This window comes from Aspergillus mulundensis, assembly GCF_003369625.1.
Source record: "Aspergillus mulundensis strain DSM 5745 chromosome Unknown scaffold_10, whole genome shotgun sequence".
Classification (NCBI taxonomy): Eukaryota; Fungi; Ascomycota; class Eurotiomycetes; order Eurotiales; family Aspergillaceae; genus Aspergillus; species Aspergillus mulundensis.
In genome coordinates this window covers 1575332-1591206 of record NW_020797898.1, presented here as the reverse complement: position 1 = coordinate 1591206, position 15875 = coordinate 1575332, and the positions used below count along the sequence as shown (strand labels likewise).

General features: G+C 51.1%; 7 protein-coding genes across 7 annotated transcripts; 4 read left to right on the top strand and 3 right to left on the bottom strand.

Annotated features, from left to right (window-relative positions):
* Positions 1 to 57: 57 nt before the first annotated feature.
* DSM5745_08899 (NUDIX hydrolase) lies at positions 58 to 1450 on the bottom strand (the record flags this gene model as incomplete). The annotated part of the gene is made up of 2 exons (XM_026750915.1): positions 58 to 913; positions 960 to 1450. The coding sequence occupies 2 exons, from the start codon at positions 1448 to 1450 to the stop codon at positions 58 to 60; spliced, it is 1347 nt and encodes a 448-aa protein (XP_026600928.1).
* A 581-nt stretch (positions 1451 to 2031) lies between these two features.
* On the top strand, positions 2032 to 4377 carry DSM5745_08898 (SPX domain protein; the record flags this gene model as incomplete). The annotated part of the gene is made up of 1 exon (XM_026750914.1): positions 2032 to 4377. One exon carries the CDS (start codon positions 2032 to 2034, stop codon positions 4375 to 4377), a length of 2346 nt encoding a protein of 781 aa, XP_026600927.1.
* A 647-nt stretch (positions 4378 to 5024) lies between these two features.
* DSM5745_08897 (DsbA family oxidoreductase) lies at positions 5025 to 5789 on the top strand (the record flags this gene model as incomplete). The annotated part of the gene is made up of 2 exons (XM_026750913.1): positions 5025 to 5069; positions 5136 to 5789. The coding sequence occupies 2 exons, from the start codon at positions 5025 to 5027 to the stop codon at positions 5787 to 5789; spliced, it is 699 nt and encodes a 232-aa protein (XP_026600926.1).
* A 402-nt stretch (positions 5790 to 6191) lies between these two features.
* DSM5745_08896 (6-phosphofructo-2-kinase PFK26) lies at positions 6192 to 8521 on the bottom strand (the record flags this gene model as incomplete). Its single annotated transcript, XM_026750912.1, has 2 exons — positions 6192 to 7992; positions 8265 to 8521. 2 exons carry the CDS (start codon positions 8519 to 8521, stop codon positions 6192 to 6194), a joined length of 2058 nt encoding a protein of 685 aa, XP_026600925.1.
* A 1340-nt stretch (positions 8522 to 9861) lies between these two features.
* Positions 9862 to 10379, bottom strand: DSM5745_08895 (uncharacterized protein; the record flags this gene model as incomplete). Its single annotated transcript, XM_026750911.1, has 2 exons — positions 9862 to 10263; positions 10371 to 10379. The coding sequence occupies 2 exons, from the start codon at positions 10377 to 10379 to the stop codon at positions 9862 to 9864; spliced, it is 411 nt and encodes a 136-aa protein (XP_026600924.1).
* A 747-nt stretch (positions 10380 to 11126) lies between these two features.
* On the top strand, positions 11127 to 12791 carry DSM5745_08894 (FMN-dependent alpha-hydroxy acid dehydrogenase; the record flags this gene model as incomplete). The annotated part of the gene is made up of 5 exons (XM_026750910.1): positions 11127 to 11154; positions 11208 to 11266; positions 11333 to 12527; positions 12577 to 12650; positions 12705 to 12791. The coding sequence occupies 5 exons, from the start codon at positions 11127 to 11129 to the stop codon at positions 12789 to 12791; spliced, it is 1443 nt and encodes a 480-aa protein (XP_026600923.1).
* Positions 12792 to 13440: 649 nt separating this feature from the next.
* Positions 13441 to 15720, top strand: DSM5745_08893 (putative C6 transcription factor; the record flags this gene model as incomplete). The annotated part of the gene is made up of 6 exons (XM_026750909.1): positions 13441 to 13689; positions 13739 to 13952; positions 14001 to 14032; positions 14088 to 15378; positions 15427 to 15596; positions 15646 to 15720. The coding sequence occupies 6 exons, from the start codon at positions 13441 to 13443 to the stop codon at positions 15718 to 15720; spliced, it is 2031 nt and encodes a 676-aa protein (XP_026600922.1).
* Between the last annotated feature and the right edge of the window lie 155 nt (positions 15721 to 15875).

The window sequence follows — 15875 nt, the reverse complement described above, 5'->3', positions numbered from 1 at the left end:
AGAGGGCATCTATATTAAGATTAATCTATATGTTGGTCTATACTATCTAGCTGGTACCTAAGCATCTCTAGTCAGTCTCCGGCGTATATATCTCCAAGCGCAAAGAGCCGCCACAGATCCCATGGCCATTCGCCAGGCAACAAAGATATAGAGAGCCAGTCGAATCTTCTGATAATAACCCCTAAGCATGATACCCACCGCGTAAGAACTGCCATCGGGATTCTTATCGGAAGGACCATAGTATCTTCCAATCCCAAGCCCTCCAATGCCAGCGTGATTGCGGTCGTCTTTCTCGTGCACCTCGACAACCGGCAGCGCTGCCGTTTCGCCATCAATGGCGGTGTCGCTCGGCCGGCGCCTTGCTCCGAATTTGATCTGATGAATGTTGCGCTTCCGTAGTCTATACGTAACGAGATTCACGAGAAAGCGCAAGTCGGGGGCAGTGAAATTGGGATATTTCCATAGCTGGACGGCAGTGTGAGGAGGTAGCATATCCAAGAAATCAGCGAGTATGCCGAGTGTCAAGCCCCAGAGAAGGAGTGGTGGAGCCTGGTTCGAGCTCTGCTGCGACTTGCAGACCACTGATCTACACCTCTGAAGCCAGGATGTGGGTTGAACAGTCGCAAGGTTGCGCTTGAGGTTGACACTGCATTGCAAGGTTTCTGTTGGTCTCAGACTTATCGCCGAGAATTGCATGTAGCCCATCATCGCGCGGCTGGCCAGACGAGCCATGAGTCCTCCTGTACTTGAGAGCCGTTGTGTCATATCGACATGTTCTACCGTCCGCGAAGATGGGGAGAGGAGGACATTCAGCGATACCCAGTGAGTCGACGCGACTTCATCTGGTTGCAGTTCGAGGACAGGGGAGTCGCTTCCCGTTAAGAGGAACACGTATGGACATAGGACCATCAATCTGCAGAATTAGCGTTGTTTACTTTCCTGGGGCAAATAAAACGTACGGAACACTACCCCAGCTCGATGTCACAACCCTCTCAGGTAGATTTCCCACGTAGATGCAATCATCTGTTGTCAGGTCGAGGCCAACCTCTTCTGAGGCTTCCCTAATTGCGGCCGCTCGGTCATCCACATCCTCTGGATCTCGTTTTCCTCCCGGTAAAGCAACATGTCCGGTCCAGCGGTCGCCGACGCGCGAAGCCCTTTTGATAAATAGGGCTTCAGGGTCTCCATTCTGCACCCACGGTTGGGAGAAGAAACTGTTCAGTTGGTCTGCCACAGGGGCGCTAGTATCATTTTGTGGCAGCGAGGATCGGTCTGGCCGGTGATTGTACGTGGGTCGAACTCGAAGGACTAGGGCGACGGAGGCTCGTTTCTTGCACTGCGGAGGATTGGGAACATGAGGATAGGAGTTCTGGTGGAGGTCTAGCAGGACATGATGGAGAGACGAAGATAGCGCCGAATATTGCGACGGAGTTGTGTCCTCGGCTTGCATCAGGTCAGGACGTAGTAACAGCAATAAGAATTGATAAATTGTATATCAAAGGGAGTGCGACACCAAGAGCAATAGCATGCATGGTCGACAATTTGCTAGGCTAGATCGACTGATCGAGACTACGCCATAAGAGGCGGAGGGTGGAGCTCCGCGGACACCATAGATTACCAGCAATCATACGGACTGTCAATACACTAATAGTCTAATACCGGCAGCGTCCCGGGTCCGCAGCGGGCTTCATCACGGGATTTCTCCAATTGGCCGAGGCGGGCTCCGAGCGGAGGCTGGAAGGGAGCTCCTGCCGCACGTGCTCGAATGCTGCGTTGGAAGGCGTCCGCTGCCTCACTAGAGCCCGCCTGCCATCTTAGACCGGTAAAGCTATATCTACTGAACTTGCCCCTCCTCCACTTTGAACGGTGAAAAGATTTTTCTGATTTCGATTGACCTATCTTACATTGGCGACATATTTTAACCGGGGGATCACTCGCTTGCCCCCTGGCTGACTGTCAACAGTTATCTCGACCATACGGACTACAAACATCCCCACTTGGAACGGCCCGTTCTGGAGCAATTGAGCTGCAATGCGCTACGGGAAAACGTTGCGAAATTCCATCTACCCGCCATGGAGTAGGAGTTATATCGACTACAACAAATTGAAGAGATTGCTCCGGGAGCGTGATGTCATTGGCGACGATAGCGATACCGACACCGCATGGACGGAACAGGACGAAGAAGCCTTTGTGCAGGAACTGCTCAATGTGCAGCTTGATAAGGTCAATGCCTTCCAGGTGCAGACCTCCCAGCAATTGAGGGAACGCACCACCGCGTGCGAGGACAAACTCCGGCCTCTGGCCCACACTGAAGAGGATGCCCCTTCTGTTGCTGAAGAGGACAGGATTAGGATTGCCTCCGAGGTTCTGGCAGAGCTGGACGACATCACCAAGGAAGTCAGCGAGCTAGAGAAATACAGCCGTATCAACTTTACTGGCTTCCTCAAAGCCGCAAAGAAACATGACCGAAAACGAGGCGCTCGATACCGGGTGAAGCCTTTGCTCCAAGTCCGATTGTCACAGCTACCATTCAACTCGGAAGATTACTCGCCCCTCGTCCGCAGGCTCTCGGTGGTCTACTCTTTTGTGCGCGAGATCCTGAGCACGAAAAGTGCAGAGCCAGAACCTGGGTTCGGCCAAGACCATTACTCCTCGTACAAGTTCTGGGTGCACTCGGACAACATGTTGGAGGTCAAGACTCTGATTCTCCGCAAGCTCCCGGTTCTCATCTACAACCCAAAGTCCTCAAAGGAACTGGAGAGTCACGCCAACGACCCAACAATCACTTCGCTATACTTTGACAACCCCCAGTTCGATCTCTATACACAGAAAGTTGCTCGTAGCCCTGAAGCTGGCTCGCTGCGGCTACGATGGACCGGAAACCTCAACGAAAAACCGGCAATTTACCTGGAGAAAAAGATCGTGACTAGCGACAACTTCAGCAATGAGGTGAAGGTTCAGCTGAAGCAGAAGCACGTCAAGGAGTTTCTTGACGGTGAGTATCGGTTAGAGAAGCAGGTGCATAGAATGGAAGATATGGGGAATGGAGAAGTGGAGCATGCGGTGTCTTTGAAACGCGACGTCGAAGCGCTGCAGTCTTTCATTAAGGAAAATAACCTCCAGCCTATGCTCCGCGCCAACTACACTCGCACTGCCTTCCAAATCCCCGGGGACGATAGAATTCGCATATCACTTGATACGAATCTCGCGCTCATCAGAGAAGACTCGCTGGACAGCGAGCGCCCTTGCCGTGACGAGAATCAATGGCACCGTACCGACATTGATGATGCTGGCATGGAGTATCCCTTCTCCGCCATCAGGAATGGCGAAATAGTCCGCTTCCCTCATGGCCTGCTAGAGATAAAGCTTCGTGGGAGTGCCGCGCACAATTCGGAATGGGTAAAAGACTTGATGGTGTCTCATCTTGTCAAAGAAGCTCCCCGCTTTTCGAAGTTTGTCCATGGTGTCGCACAGCTCTTCGAGGATCATGTCAATAGTTTCCCATTCTGGCTCCCCGAGCTGGAAAACGACATCAGGCGTGATCCTGAAACGGCGTTTCACGAAGAACAGGAACGTCAGGCCAAGCATGCCGAGGAGGACATGGCAGTTGGGAGCTTTTTAGGAGCGAAATCTCCCCCTACCCGGCCTCTCGTGGGGTCTCCCATCACAAGGTTTATTGACCTCGAACCTTCGCGGCCGCGACAGATATCGCAATTTTCCATGCCACAACCGACGCCCTCCGCCGTGCAGGATCGCCAGCGCGATGTTGACAGAGATCGTCAGGAAGAGCCTGCGCTTATTGAAAGGGAAGAAGGGCCAGTTACACAATCCCGCTTGGCTGCCTTATTCCCGTCTTTTGCCGGCAGACGTCGCTCTGTTGCTCTGCCGCCGGGTGTGAAGGAGCCAGGTTGGTGGATCAAGGATGCTGGACCCGTTCGCGTCGAAACCAAGGTCTGGCTGGCGAACCAACGAACCTTTATTAAATGGCTACATGTCAGCATTTTGCTCTCGTCTCTTTCTCTTGGTTTGTACAATGCGGCAGGCAAGCATAATGATATAGCTCGTGCACTGTCCATCGTTTACACCGGCTTCGCCATCTTCTCGGCGGTCTGGGGTTGGTACATGCATGAGAAGCGCGCAAGACTTATCCGAGCACGAAGCGGGCGTGACCTCGATAACACATTTGGCCCAATTGTCGTGTGCGTTGGATTGGCTATTGCGTTAGTCCTGAACTTCGCCTTTAAATACACCTCTACACTCGAAAAAATTCGCAGGAATCACGCAATCGACGAGAGCGACGTGGAAGATTCTTTTTTCATGGCCATGAGGCCAGAGGTCTGGAAGCTGATTAATCAACAACCTCTCGGTCGCGAGTGATTGATTATAAGAGTACCTCAGCTCCTCTCGAACCTCAAATCAAATTGCGGTCCAATGTGCTACCTCTTTCAGAGAAGATGTATCATTATCTCTGCATTACGGCGTTGTTTTACGATTATCACGCCTGGCAACAGCATGGATTATTTTGTATTTTCATTGTTTCTATAGCTAGGGCATTGTTTCGTGCTTTTTTCTTGGTTAGTCAAAACAAAAAGGATTACAAGATCATGAATATAGTACATTTCCAAGTCCGTCGTACGTAGTCCCGTTAGACGGTGCGATCGAAACATATTATATTTCAAGGAATGATATGGAGGTATATATCCAAACCACCATCCATTCCGGGTTGCGGCGGTGGCCGGGACAGGAACAAGGTTGATCAAAGGTTCAATCCTTCTGATTCTAGGTAGAATAATTGGGATTATTGCCACTATGCTCGATCATCAATTTATGCATGGTGCAGGATATTCCTGGTCTGTCTCTGGAACCATTCCATCGGGATATTGCTGACAAATCCGCCTATATAAAGCCTCCAAGAACCATCTCCGATTCGTGGAGCCCCATATCTATATAAATCTCCCCATCCTGGCCTGCGCTCTTACTTCGAACGACAGAGTTAAAGTCCAACACTCCCGGTCTAGCTCAAAATGACGAACTTCAACATCCAGATCATTTCCGACAGCGTCTGCCCTGTATGCCCTGTCTCCTAAAACACCAGTTTTCTCCATCAGAACCATGAATGATCTAACTTCAACCAGTGGTGCTACGTCGGCTACCGACGCCTCTCGCGCGCAATCAGCACGCACAAACTCACCAACCCGCTGGACACATTCACAATCACCTGGTCCCCATTCTACCTGAACGCAGCCTCGCCAGCTTACCCGGGCGTCGACAAGCGTTCTTTCTACGAGAGCAAGTTCGGCGCTGCGCGGACGGGCGCGATCTTCGAGCGTCTTGCTGCTGTTGGAGAGGGCGAGGGCATCAAGTTCAGTTTTGGAGGGCGCACAGGGAAGACGAGGGACTCGCATCGGCTTATTTGGCTTTCTGGGTTGAAGGAGAAGGAGCTTAGGGAGAGTGGGACGGTGCCTGGTGGTGATGCGATAGGCGGGTTACAGACGAGGGTTGTCGAGAGGCTGTTCAGGGCGTACTTTGAAGAGGAGAAGAATATTACTGAGCGTGGGGTGTTGGTTGAGGCTGCGGTTGGGGCGGGGCTGGAGAAGGGCGAGGTGGAGGGGTTGTTGGACTCGGATGTTGGCGGCAAAGAGGTTGATGGTGAGGCTGAGGGGGCCAGGAGGCAGTTCGTTACCGGTGTGCCTTATTTCATGGTGCAGGGGCAGTATGCCATTGAGGGGGCGGATGAGCCGGAGACGTTCCTGGAGGTGTTTGGGAAGATTAAGGGGGCCGAGCAGTGAGTTGTTGTTTAGTTTCATTTAATTGTATATAGCACAAAAGGTAAACCGACTCAGCGTTGAGACTAGTGTTGAAGACAAGCTAGCTATCCACTCGCAACAGAACAGAATGAACAAGCCATGACACCATAACAACCCACAAAGCCGTTCCAAGATGAGAAGCATAGCTGCAGACGCCGGAGGCATGCGAATATCTAGAAATACAAACAAGAAAACAAAAACAAAACGCTGATGAGAATGAGATTCGAACAAGCCATCCAGCGCCTGAGCAGTGAAGACACGACAAGAAGAGGAGAGGGAAAATCGAACAATACCGCCATAAGTCATAAGCGTGTCGTGAAGAAAACAGAGATGTCTCAGAGATGCGGTGCGTATAAGTCTAACAACCGCTACCGATAGATAGCTCTAAGGATGAGTTGCTTGTGAGAGTTGAAAATCGGGGATATAGTCAAAGGTGTCTCTCTCCGCACTATAACGGTAGGCCTTGAACTCCACTCCGTAAGGCTTAGGCTCCAACATATACAACATCCCCAAAGGCACGTCTAGATCGGCAACTTCGTCCCGTTTTAGACCGCGGAAGTAGGCCAGGAGAACACGTGCGACGGAGCGATGAGTGACAAGAAGCACATGGTCGGTCATTCGCTCCATTTCGATGATGACGGTTCGAAGTCTGTTGATGACGTCCAGATATCCCTCGCCACCAGGGCCGGGATAGCGGTAGTACAGCTTGTTCTTCTTGCGGGTTGCGTACTCGTCGGGAAATTTCTTGCGGATCTGATCGTACGTCAAGCCTTCCATTTCGCCTGCGTAGAGCTCATCGAGCATCTTCATCTGCTTGACATCGTAGTCATCTTCGTTGAAATGTTCGACGGTCTGGACTGTGCGCTGCATCATCGAGCTCCAAACACAGAAGTTTCGTGGTCGATCTCGAGGGATATACGAGGGGTTTGGGGGCGTACTGTCTCCAGCACGGGGTGGCATTTGCGACATCATGTCCTTTTGCCTCTGATTTAACTCCCACTCCTTTCGCTTTTCATTGATGAACCGCGTGAGAGCCTCGGCGTACCGATGGCCATTCTCGCTGAGTGCGGAGTCACCACCAATACGCCCGGCCTGGTTGTCTTTGCTCTCGCCATGTCTAGTAATCCATATCTGTCGCGGCGAGAGGTTGAAGTTGAGTAAGTAGTATACCACCTGGGAGGAAAGGAAACCGTGGGTTTGATGTGAGACGATTTTGCGACCAACGTCAATCATGCGGATGTACGGCATGTTTAACGACTCCTCATAGTCCCCAAGGGGGAAGTAGGACTTTTCATACAAGGCGACACGCTTCTTGAAATCTTCGAGAGCCTTAACAGGATCCTGATCCCTGTAATCCGGTCCGGACAGCTTCAAGCGCATATTCGCTTCCAGAAGCACGGGGTCCTCGCAACTGCTCTCGAGGAAAAGAACCCCAAGCTCTGGGCCAGCACGCTTGCGAACGTGGTCCATAATGGCCTTGCGGCGCTCCAGTGTACTATTGGTCGCGTCCAGAATACCCACACTGCCACCTTCTTCCAAAACGTAGTCCAGCAGTTCGTCCAGCGTCTCCAATGCCACTTGCTCTCTCAGCTTCAGAGCCTTTTGGTTCTTTGGATCGAAGAAGTTTGCAGACTGGTCCATTGGTTCCGGAGACGCCTCGACGATCTTTTGCTGATCTTGAGGTGGGAGTTCGCTCGCAGGAACAACGATGGGACCATCCGCTTCCTTTCCATTGACTAGAATCTTAGTAGGAGGGACAACAGGAGGTGGTAGAGCGTTGAGCTCAGGAGGGGAATCATTCTGTGGCGCAGGAACCGTTTCATTCTGCGCAGAGGTCATCCCACCGACACTAACACTGAGACGCCGTACAGAGTCAACAAGTTCCTGCTGAACAGAACTATTCCTGTGAGGTGCAGCCGGCGACTTCCCCGCAGCCACACGGCGACGCTCTCCGACGTTGAAAATCTCGGTATCATGTTGAAGCCAGTTCAGGTAACGAGCGAGTTTCTTCGTGACATAGCTCTTGCCTCGGGCAGGCAGGCCGACCATGACGATGACCAGCTTGGCGCCGAGGTCCCGTTGAGCAATTCGTCCATCAGGCGAGACTTTAGATTTGGTAAGGCCGGGGATATCAAGGGTGGTCGCACGGACACGGCTTGGTGTCGAAGCCTGACTTGAAGCGACACTGTCGACGATTAGATTTGTCAGATAAGATGCCGGTAAGATAACAAAGAAATGATAGCAAGGCAATGGAGTAAAACTGCAAGGGATACGATAAGGTATAATAGTATATGCAATAGGGGTCCACAAGTGCTGAGAATATCCCGACATACAATGAGCGTCAGGCACACAGGAATAGCACAAAGAGCGATTCTAGACCGCGAACAAGCTCTGGACACAAAACAAAAACACTGCAGACAAAACAGAAACCAGCCAACGGGGTAGAATATGACTTACAACTGTGGAGACGAAGGTGCGGTAGAAATCGGAGTGTCTGTTAGGGCGAATCCGACACCATCCCTGGATGGCCGCGAATGCTTGTGGGAATCGGAATGCAGGTCATTCCCTAGCGCTCTTCCGGCAACAGTCTTCGGAGGGGGCATCAAATTGGCATCCTTATCAGTTTTCGGCTTGCCGTTGGACGCAGTACCGTTCACGTTCTTGCTGGAGCTGGAATTGCGAGAATGGTCGGGGGAACTGGAAGCACTCGTCATGATCGCAGAGCGGGCAATGTCAGTATGTTGGGCCATTCCCCGCGAGTGGCGCAGGGATTTGCAGCCAATATGTGTGTTAAGGTAGGACGAGTCACGACTGGAAAAAAGAAAAAATTCCCGGCTGGGAGCAGAAAGCTTTAACAACGCAGCCAACTGCAGGATCAAAAGTGCCTAACAAGCTGGAGTGCACAGTTTAGCAGGTAGTGAATAATAAAGGGAGGCAAGACTTTGCAATCAGGAAGAGGGGAGCTCGTGGTGGGTGGATGAGTCAACCCGGATCACAGAACTGTGAACACAACAGGCTCTTACTGCCAACAACTTAAACACCTGCGGACAGGAGACAATATTATAGGTCCGGTATATAGCAGGTGATATTGCAGGGTATCAGTTGATGTCTCTTTGTGCTAAAGGTCGCTTTCACTGTTAATAAACAGCAGGTGAGCCGGATTAACTGCGATGATGTCAAGCCTAAGCAATTGTGATGCGCTCGAGACGAGGGACTGCTTAAGTAGTGTGTGCCAGGTCCACACCTCATACTCCGTATCCATCGGCTATCTTACTCCATGCTATTTTTTACTGCCCCAACTTTGAGGATGTTCTGGGTTCTACCATGTACTGTAGATCACAAAAAAAGTTATTGGCTTGGCTCTGGTCCCCTGATGGCCACACAGCGGATACAGAATGCTTGGCCCAAGTAAGGGTGCACTACGATAAGCTGGTATATGCCACAATCCAGTTCAACTACACCAGGAACCTGGTCTGCCAAGCAATGACCCTCGAGATCTCACTATTCCGGAGTAAAGCCCGTTCGCTTGTACGCTGTTTCCTGTGGTTTCGCCTCCATCCAATGCCCATTGGCCCACGTCCGCTGGCTGATGCGACATCGAACCATGTTCCGTATCGAGCATCAAACCCTGTCGCCCGGGGGATGCGATTAAGGCTGAGCGAGTTTTGCGCCTTTAGAGCTCGGAAGCCGCCGCCTTATGGCCTACAGTGAGGCGTTGTCATCCGAACTACTTTGGTGTAACGCGCAGTCTATCCGCCGAGTTGTGTGGTTTCACTACCATCGGAATATGCTCCTGATTCTTGGCACCGGCCCTGTGGACAGTCTCATGATCTCCGAATCAAGGGTCATCATCGCCTTGTCCCGCTCCGAGCCTCCGACTTCTCAAGTATGACCGTTGTTGACGTGGGTAAGGGGCCCATAGCTATCGCATGCTGCGGGATGCTTGGCGCTTGGCAGTCACGCTCCTGCTGGGAATACATGCCGGCATCTAGAAAGAAATTGCCGTGATGCTCGTGTACATTCCTTCAGCCACGCAAGCCCAGGTAAATCGGGCCTACCTGTCCAGCCGAAGTGTCAAGGCGATGAGCGTGGCGTAAGCGGCGATACTCAAGGCAGTCAAGATGACCACCGCATTTCCGCTTGTCCTGAACTTGTGGCGTTGAACTCCGTCATTCCCTACCTCGGAGAAGAACTGTCGATTGCCCTGCTGCCGTCGGAAAAGGCCGATTATAAGTACCCCTGTACCGTAGACGGCGAATAATGCCCCAGTGCTGTAGAACTCGTTTGTGAAAATCTTGAGAACCACAAGGGAAAACGAGAACTGAGAGAGGGCTGTTCGGATATAGGCGCCTTCGAAGGTCCGTTGTGCCGCCCGCACTTCCACGATCTCATCGTTCGTCAACGCCACTGTACGGGCACGGTGCATCCGTAGGCGATATCGATCTGCCGCGCGACGCTGGCAGCCTTAGCTTTATGTCACAGGTTTTAAACAGGTGACAGGGATCGGCTGGCATGGTACAGTACATGAGTAGTAACACGACTGCTCCAGGTGGAGAAGCTTACCTCAAACATGGTGGGCTGGGAAGTGCCTCAGTGCATTCGAGTACGCAGGTCGCGGAGATAACAGTCTTTGCGGGATCCTTGATCTCACTAAGTCATCAGGGTGAGATGATGACGATGGTTAAGTGGTCGCGCAGGAAGCGAGTTTAGCTAGCTAGAGCTGCATCGCTCACGTGGACGACGAAAAAGCATTGTTAGCTCATTGACTCGCGCTAAGCATAGATAGACAAGACACAACCACCTGCGACAGCCAAAAATCGCACCTTTGGAGTAGTCAGATTCGTGCTTTCAGTCTTCGAAAAAGCTGAGTAAAGAGCATACTCCATCAAAGACTCTCCATCCATCAGAGCTCTGACCTCATTGCGGAATTCCTCCTGGCGAGCCACGCTTCTTATTGGGCCGGCATCTGTACTCTTCTTAAGATCAGTTTTCCCACCAATCATGCTGCCACATTATCAATTCCTCGCACTGTCGGCTATCGAGATTGCCTGATAGAGCAACATTTGCCGCCCCCATCTTTGGTTGGACTTCCCCACATCTTATCCAGACCGCAGCAACCGTCGGAGATGGGTCCGAGCCTTGATGGGGGTGCTCGGGCGAAAATACCCCGTGCTTGGGCGCGGAGCGAAAAGAGGCCAGGGCTGATCAGACCGACTCCAACGACAGGTCGGCCTGGCTTTTTTCTCTTTTACACAACTCTCTTCCTTGTTTCTCTTCCTTCATTCTACCCAATCGCTGGAACGATCGTGGTTGGCGAAGATGAGCAAGGTGTTCGATGCGGCCGAGGGTAGGTTCTACATTGACAATCCTCATGCGCGACTGCTGTTAACTCTACCGCAGTCGCAAAACACAATACTAAAGATAGTTGCTGGGTGATTCTATATGGGAAAGTATATGATGTGCGTGTCTCCATCGCATGCAGCGTCCCCGAACAGTGCTAAATTGCTAACGATTTACCCGGGCAGGTGACCGATTTTCTCTCGGAGCACCCTGGTGGCTCCAAAATCATTCTCAAGCTTTCGGGCCAGGATGCCACCGAAGAATATGATCCCATTCACCCCCCAGGGATTTTAGAGGAGAACCTCAAGCCAGAGGCTTTCCTAGGGACGGTGGATACTGCGACGTTACCGAAGCCAAAGGCCGATGCTACTCAGTCGCAAGAGGAGAAGAAAAAGAAGGAAGAGGATGTGCCCATGGAGGCACTTCTAAACATGGACGATATCGAGAAATTGGCCACCGAAAAAGTCAGCAAAAAGGCGTGGGCGTACTACTATTCCGCATCCGACGACAAGATCACGAAACACTTCAACACAGACGTCTATCGATCAATTACGCTTCGACCGCGGGTATTCCTCGACTGTTCTAAATGCGATTTAGATATTTCGGCCCTCGGATACAAACTAGGCATACCGATCTTCGTTTCTCCCGCAGCCATGGCACGTCTTGGTAACCCGGCCGGTGAGGCGGGGATAGCAGAAGCCTGTCGCAGCTTTGGTGCGATGCAGATCATCTCGAACAATGCCTCTATGACTCCGGAACAGATTGTTGAAAATGCCGCTCCCGATCAGATTTTCGGATGGCAACTGTATGTGCAGACGGATCGTAAGAAGAGTGAGATCCAGCTGGCGCGCATCAACAAGCTCAAGGCAATTAAGTTTGTAGTTCTCACTCTCGACGCACCGGTTCCTGGTAAACGAGAAGATGATGAGCGTGGCAACGCTGCAGCCGGTGCTGGCCAAGGGGAGAGCGGCGTCGGGAGGCAGCTTTTCCAGGGAACAGACCCGACACTCACTTGGAGAGATACTCTACCTTGGCTGCAAAAGCATACCGATCTACCTATTATTCTCAAGGGCCTCCAGACGCACGAAGACGCATATATCGCATCACTCCACGGCCCGCAAATCAAGGGTATCATTCTTTCAAACCACGGCGGACGAGCTCTTGATACTGCGCCCCCAGCGGTGCATACTTTGCTAGAAATCCGGAAATATTGCCCCGAGGTCTTTGACAAGCTTGAGGTTTGGGTTGACGGTGGAATTCGACGTGGAACCGATGTAGTGAAGGCTCTTTGCCTTGGTGCGAAAGCTGTGGGAATTGGAAGACCCGCTCTATGGGGTCTGGGAGCTGGCGGCGTCGAGGGTGTCAAGCGCACCTTACAGAGTATGGCTCCTGCGCTTCGTATCGATTGGAAATTACTGACTGTATCTAGTTCTGGCCGATGAGACAGCCACAACCATGCGCTTGCTTGGCTGCGAGCGCGTAGAACAATTGGGACCTCACCATGTAAGCATTTCCCTTTTCTTCCTCGCTGTCTTATAATTACTGACCTTGTGGCAGGTCAACACCCGGGTTGTGGAGCAGCAGATCTATGATGGGCCACCAGGACTAGATTACATTCGCTCGGCTTACCGTGCGAAGCTCTAGATATATAGAAATGAATTCGATAGCGTCCAAACCTCAATATGGACATGAAATCTATAACCTTAGTCTTAGAAGTATGCCTGTCAAAACTCTGGACGTTGTGATAAAGTTCCGGACCAGTACATACGGGGTTTAGCGACGGAGATAAAACAAGAAGTCCGACCTGACAGTGGCTGACGTCCAACACAACTTGACCTCATGACCGACATTGCTTTCTCCTCATCGGAAATCTATCCCAGATCTCAGATCGTACCTGGATATTCCGAACTCCGGAGTTGCATCTGTTATTATTTGCCTAGTTCATTCAAGTACTCCGCGTCCCATCCGAGCACGCTGAGATGGCCGACCTTCAACCCACTGACACCGCTCACATGTCAAAAGACAGAAAGAGAACGAGAGTACAGCTATCTTGCACAGCCTGCCGAAGTCGCAAGTGTGTTCATCACAGTCCGCCTCAAATGTTTGAGATGCGATTACTGATCAGCCTTACAGATTGAAATGTTGTCGCACACACCCTTGCACCAATTGCTTGAAGAGAGGAGAGGGCAACTCATGTACTTTTGTCGGCCGCGGGCCTCGAGGAAGGTCATCCCATGGCCGGGCCAGCCCGACGCATGTCCAAGACCGCTTACAGCATCTCGAGAACTTGATTATGTCTTTTGCACAGCAGAAGAAGCAGGAAGACCCTCACAACCAAGAGTCTTCTCCCTCATATCCGTTACAAGCGTCTGAGCTGTCTGCTAGAGGGCAGGTGGTGCTAACGCCCCCTTCGCCGCCGAAACTTGAGGGAACGTCACCTGAAAGGGAAGATTCTCCTTCTGGCGGGGATGGAAAGCTGTTGGTAAAAGATACCGTGACCAACTATATCTACAGCGCACACTGGAAGGCCATTCTTGAAGAGGTAAGTTCCCAGTTGACACTCCCACCAATCTCCACTAACGCACTGTCAGATAAACGAGTTCAAGCAGTCATTACAGGAAAACACTGATCTGTCGGATGATGAAGAAGTTATCGACGATGATAGTTCAAGTGGCAAAGAACCCACTATCTGGTTTGGAATAAGCAGGCCGACGAGCAAGGAGGAGCTATTATCTGATATGCCGGTTCGACAAATCACAGACAGGCTGGTTTCCTATTATCTGATCTCCAAAGAACCAATTGTCAGTAAGTATTCCCGCTCTTTGACAATTTGTGCATGCTAAGATGTTCCAGCCATCCTTCACATTCCTATGTTTCAAAAAGAGGTATGTCCAACACTGCGCCTTCGCATGTCTTGAATGGCCGGTTAATGTTCTATAGTACAACAAATTCTGGTCGAACCCACAAGACGTTTCACTGCCATGGCTCGGAATGCTGTATGCAATCATGACATTGAGCACTATGTTTTATCAACGGACCGGAGACCCGATACACGGTTTAGCTGGGGACTACGGTGAAATCGCCAGCATCTTCAGAAAGAGGAGTGCCCAGTGTCTTGTCCAGTCCAACTACATTGCTGCAGGGCGGTACAAAGTTGAAGCACTGTTCCTTTATACTATGAGCGAGTTCTACAAGAAGCATGACGTGGAAACAGGAGTCCCTTTCCTACTAGGGATTACAATCAAGTTGGCAATGCGGAGTGGTTACCACCGTGATCCATCACAGTTTCCGGCTATATCTGCATTTGACGGAGAGATGCGAAGACGCACATGGGTATTTCTCTGTCAACTTGATGCGTTGCTCTCTTTTGAGGTCGGCGTGCCACGGACGTTACAAGACTGGCAGTTTGACACGGAGCTGCCACGGAACCTGATGGATGAGGATTTCAACGAAAACTCGCTGCAACTGCCTCCGTCTCGGCCGATGAACGAAATTACTACATCAACGTACGTCATTGCCAAATCGCGTATAATGTTTGTCTTCGGGAAAATTCTGGATATGGCATTCTCGCGGAGACCTGTAACCTACGAAGAGACCTTGGAAGTCGACAGACAGTTGGAAGAAGCAAACAGTCTTAAGCCTCAAGCATACCACATTCGGCCAATCAACCAGTGCATTGCAGATCCTCCGGAGTTGATCTTCCAGCGGTTCACTCTTGCAAATGTATATCAAAAGGCTCGCTGCGTGCTTCATCGAAGGTACTTGGGCGAAGTGCATACGAACATGCGGTACGCGTACTCGCGCGTGGTGTGCATTACAGCCGCGAAACAGATTCTTCGTGTTCATACAGATTTGTACCGTGAGATCCAACCTGGTGGGCTCATGTACAGGAACAGATTATTTCCCAACTCGATCCAATATACAGACTACCTGCTTGCGGCTATGATTCTTTGCATGGAACTGTCTTATAGTCACGCTACAATGGCCAAGGTGATGCCAAACGACGACGTGGCCGTCGTTACCAAAGACCGGGAGGAACTAATATCAACTCTTGAGAACTCCCATCAGATACTGCACGACCTACGAAAGCAATCCGCCGATGCTCAGAAGGCACACGCAGCATTAACCGTCATGCTCGGGAGGATTAAGCGCGGTCTGCACACCATACCGCCGCCGAAGACCAATGTACCAATTACAACGACAGTCACTCAACCTACCGAAGTAATCAATGGTGAGCCACTCCGCCTTACATATGTATATTATGCTAATCAAGCTATAGAGCCGCCACCATACGATGCTTGGCCCAGTCTAGATGCAGGAACATTAGAAAACCCGTTGTTCTCTGTATCTGCCAACATGGCGCCAGAGCCTATACCTACCATAGACACGCAATACGCATCGCTGGACGTGATAGGGGAGATGCTTGATACGCCTGCCAACATTGATTGGGTACGTTTATGCATAATCTTTGCCTTGATGGTATATCTAACCGCTGTAGCAACTCTGGGACCAACATATCCAGAATCGACCAAACCATGTGATGAACGGCGATGAGTCGTGGTATGGGCATTGAATTTGGCACGAGTGCGACCACTTGAAACCATTCTCTTTTATACTGGCGTTGAAGCTTGCTATCAGCTGATCATAACTTATACCCATAGTCAGGGACTTTCACATCTATTTGTTTCAACCCTTCTCCGTAAATGGTCTACGGAAATAGTAAGAATA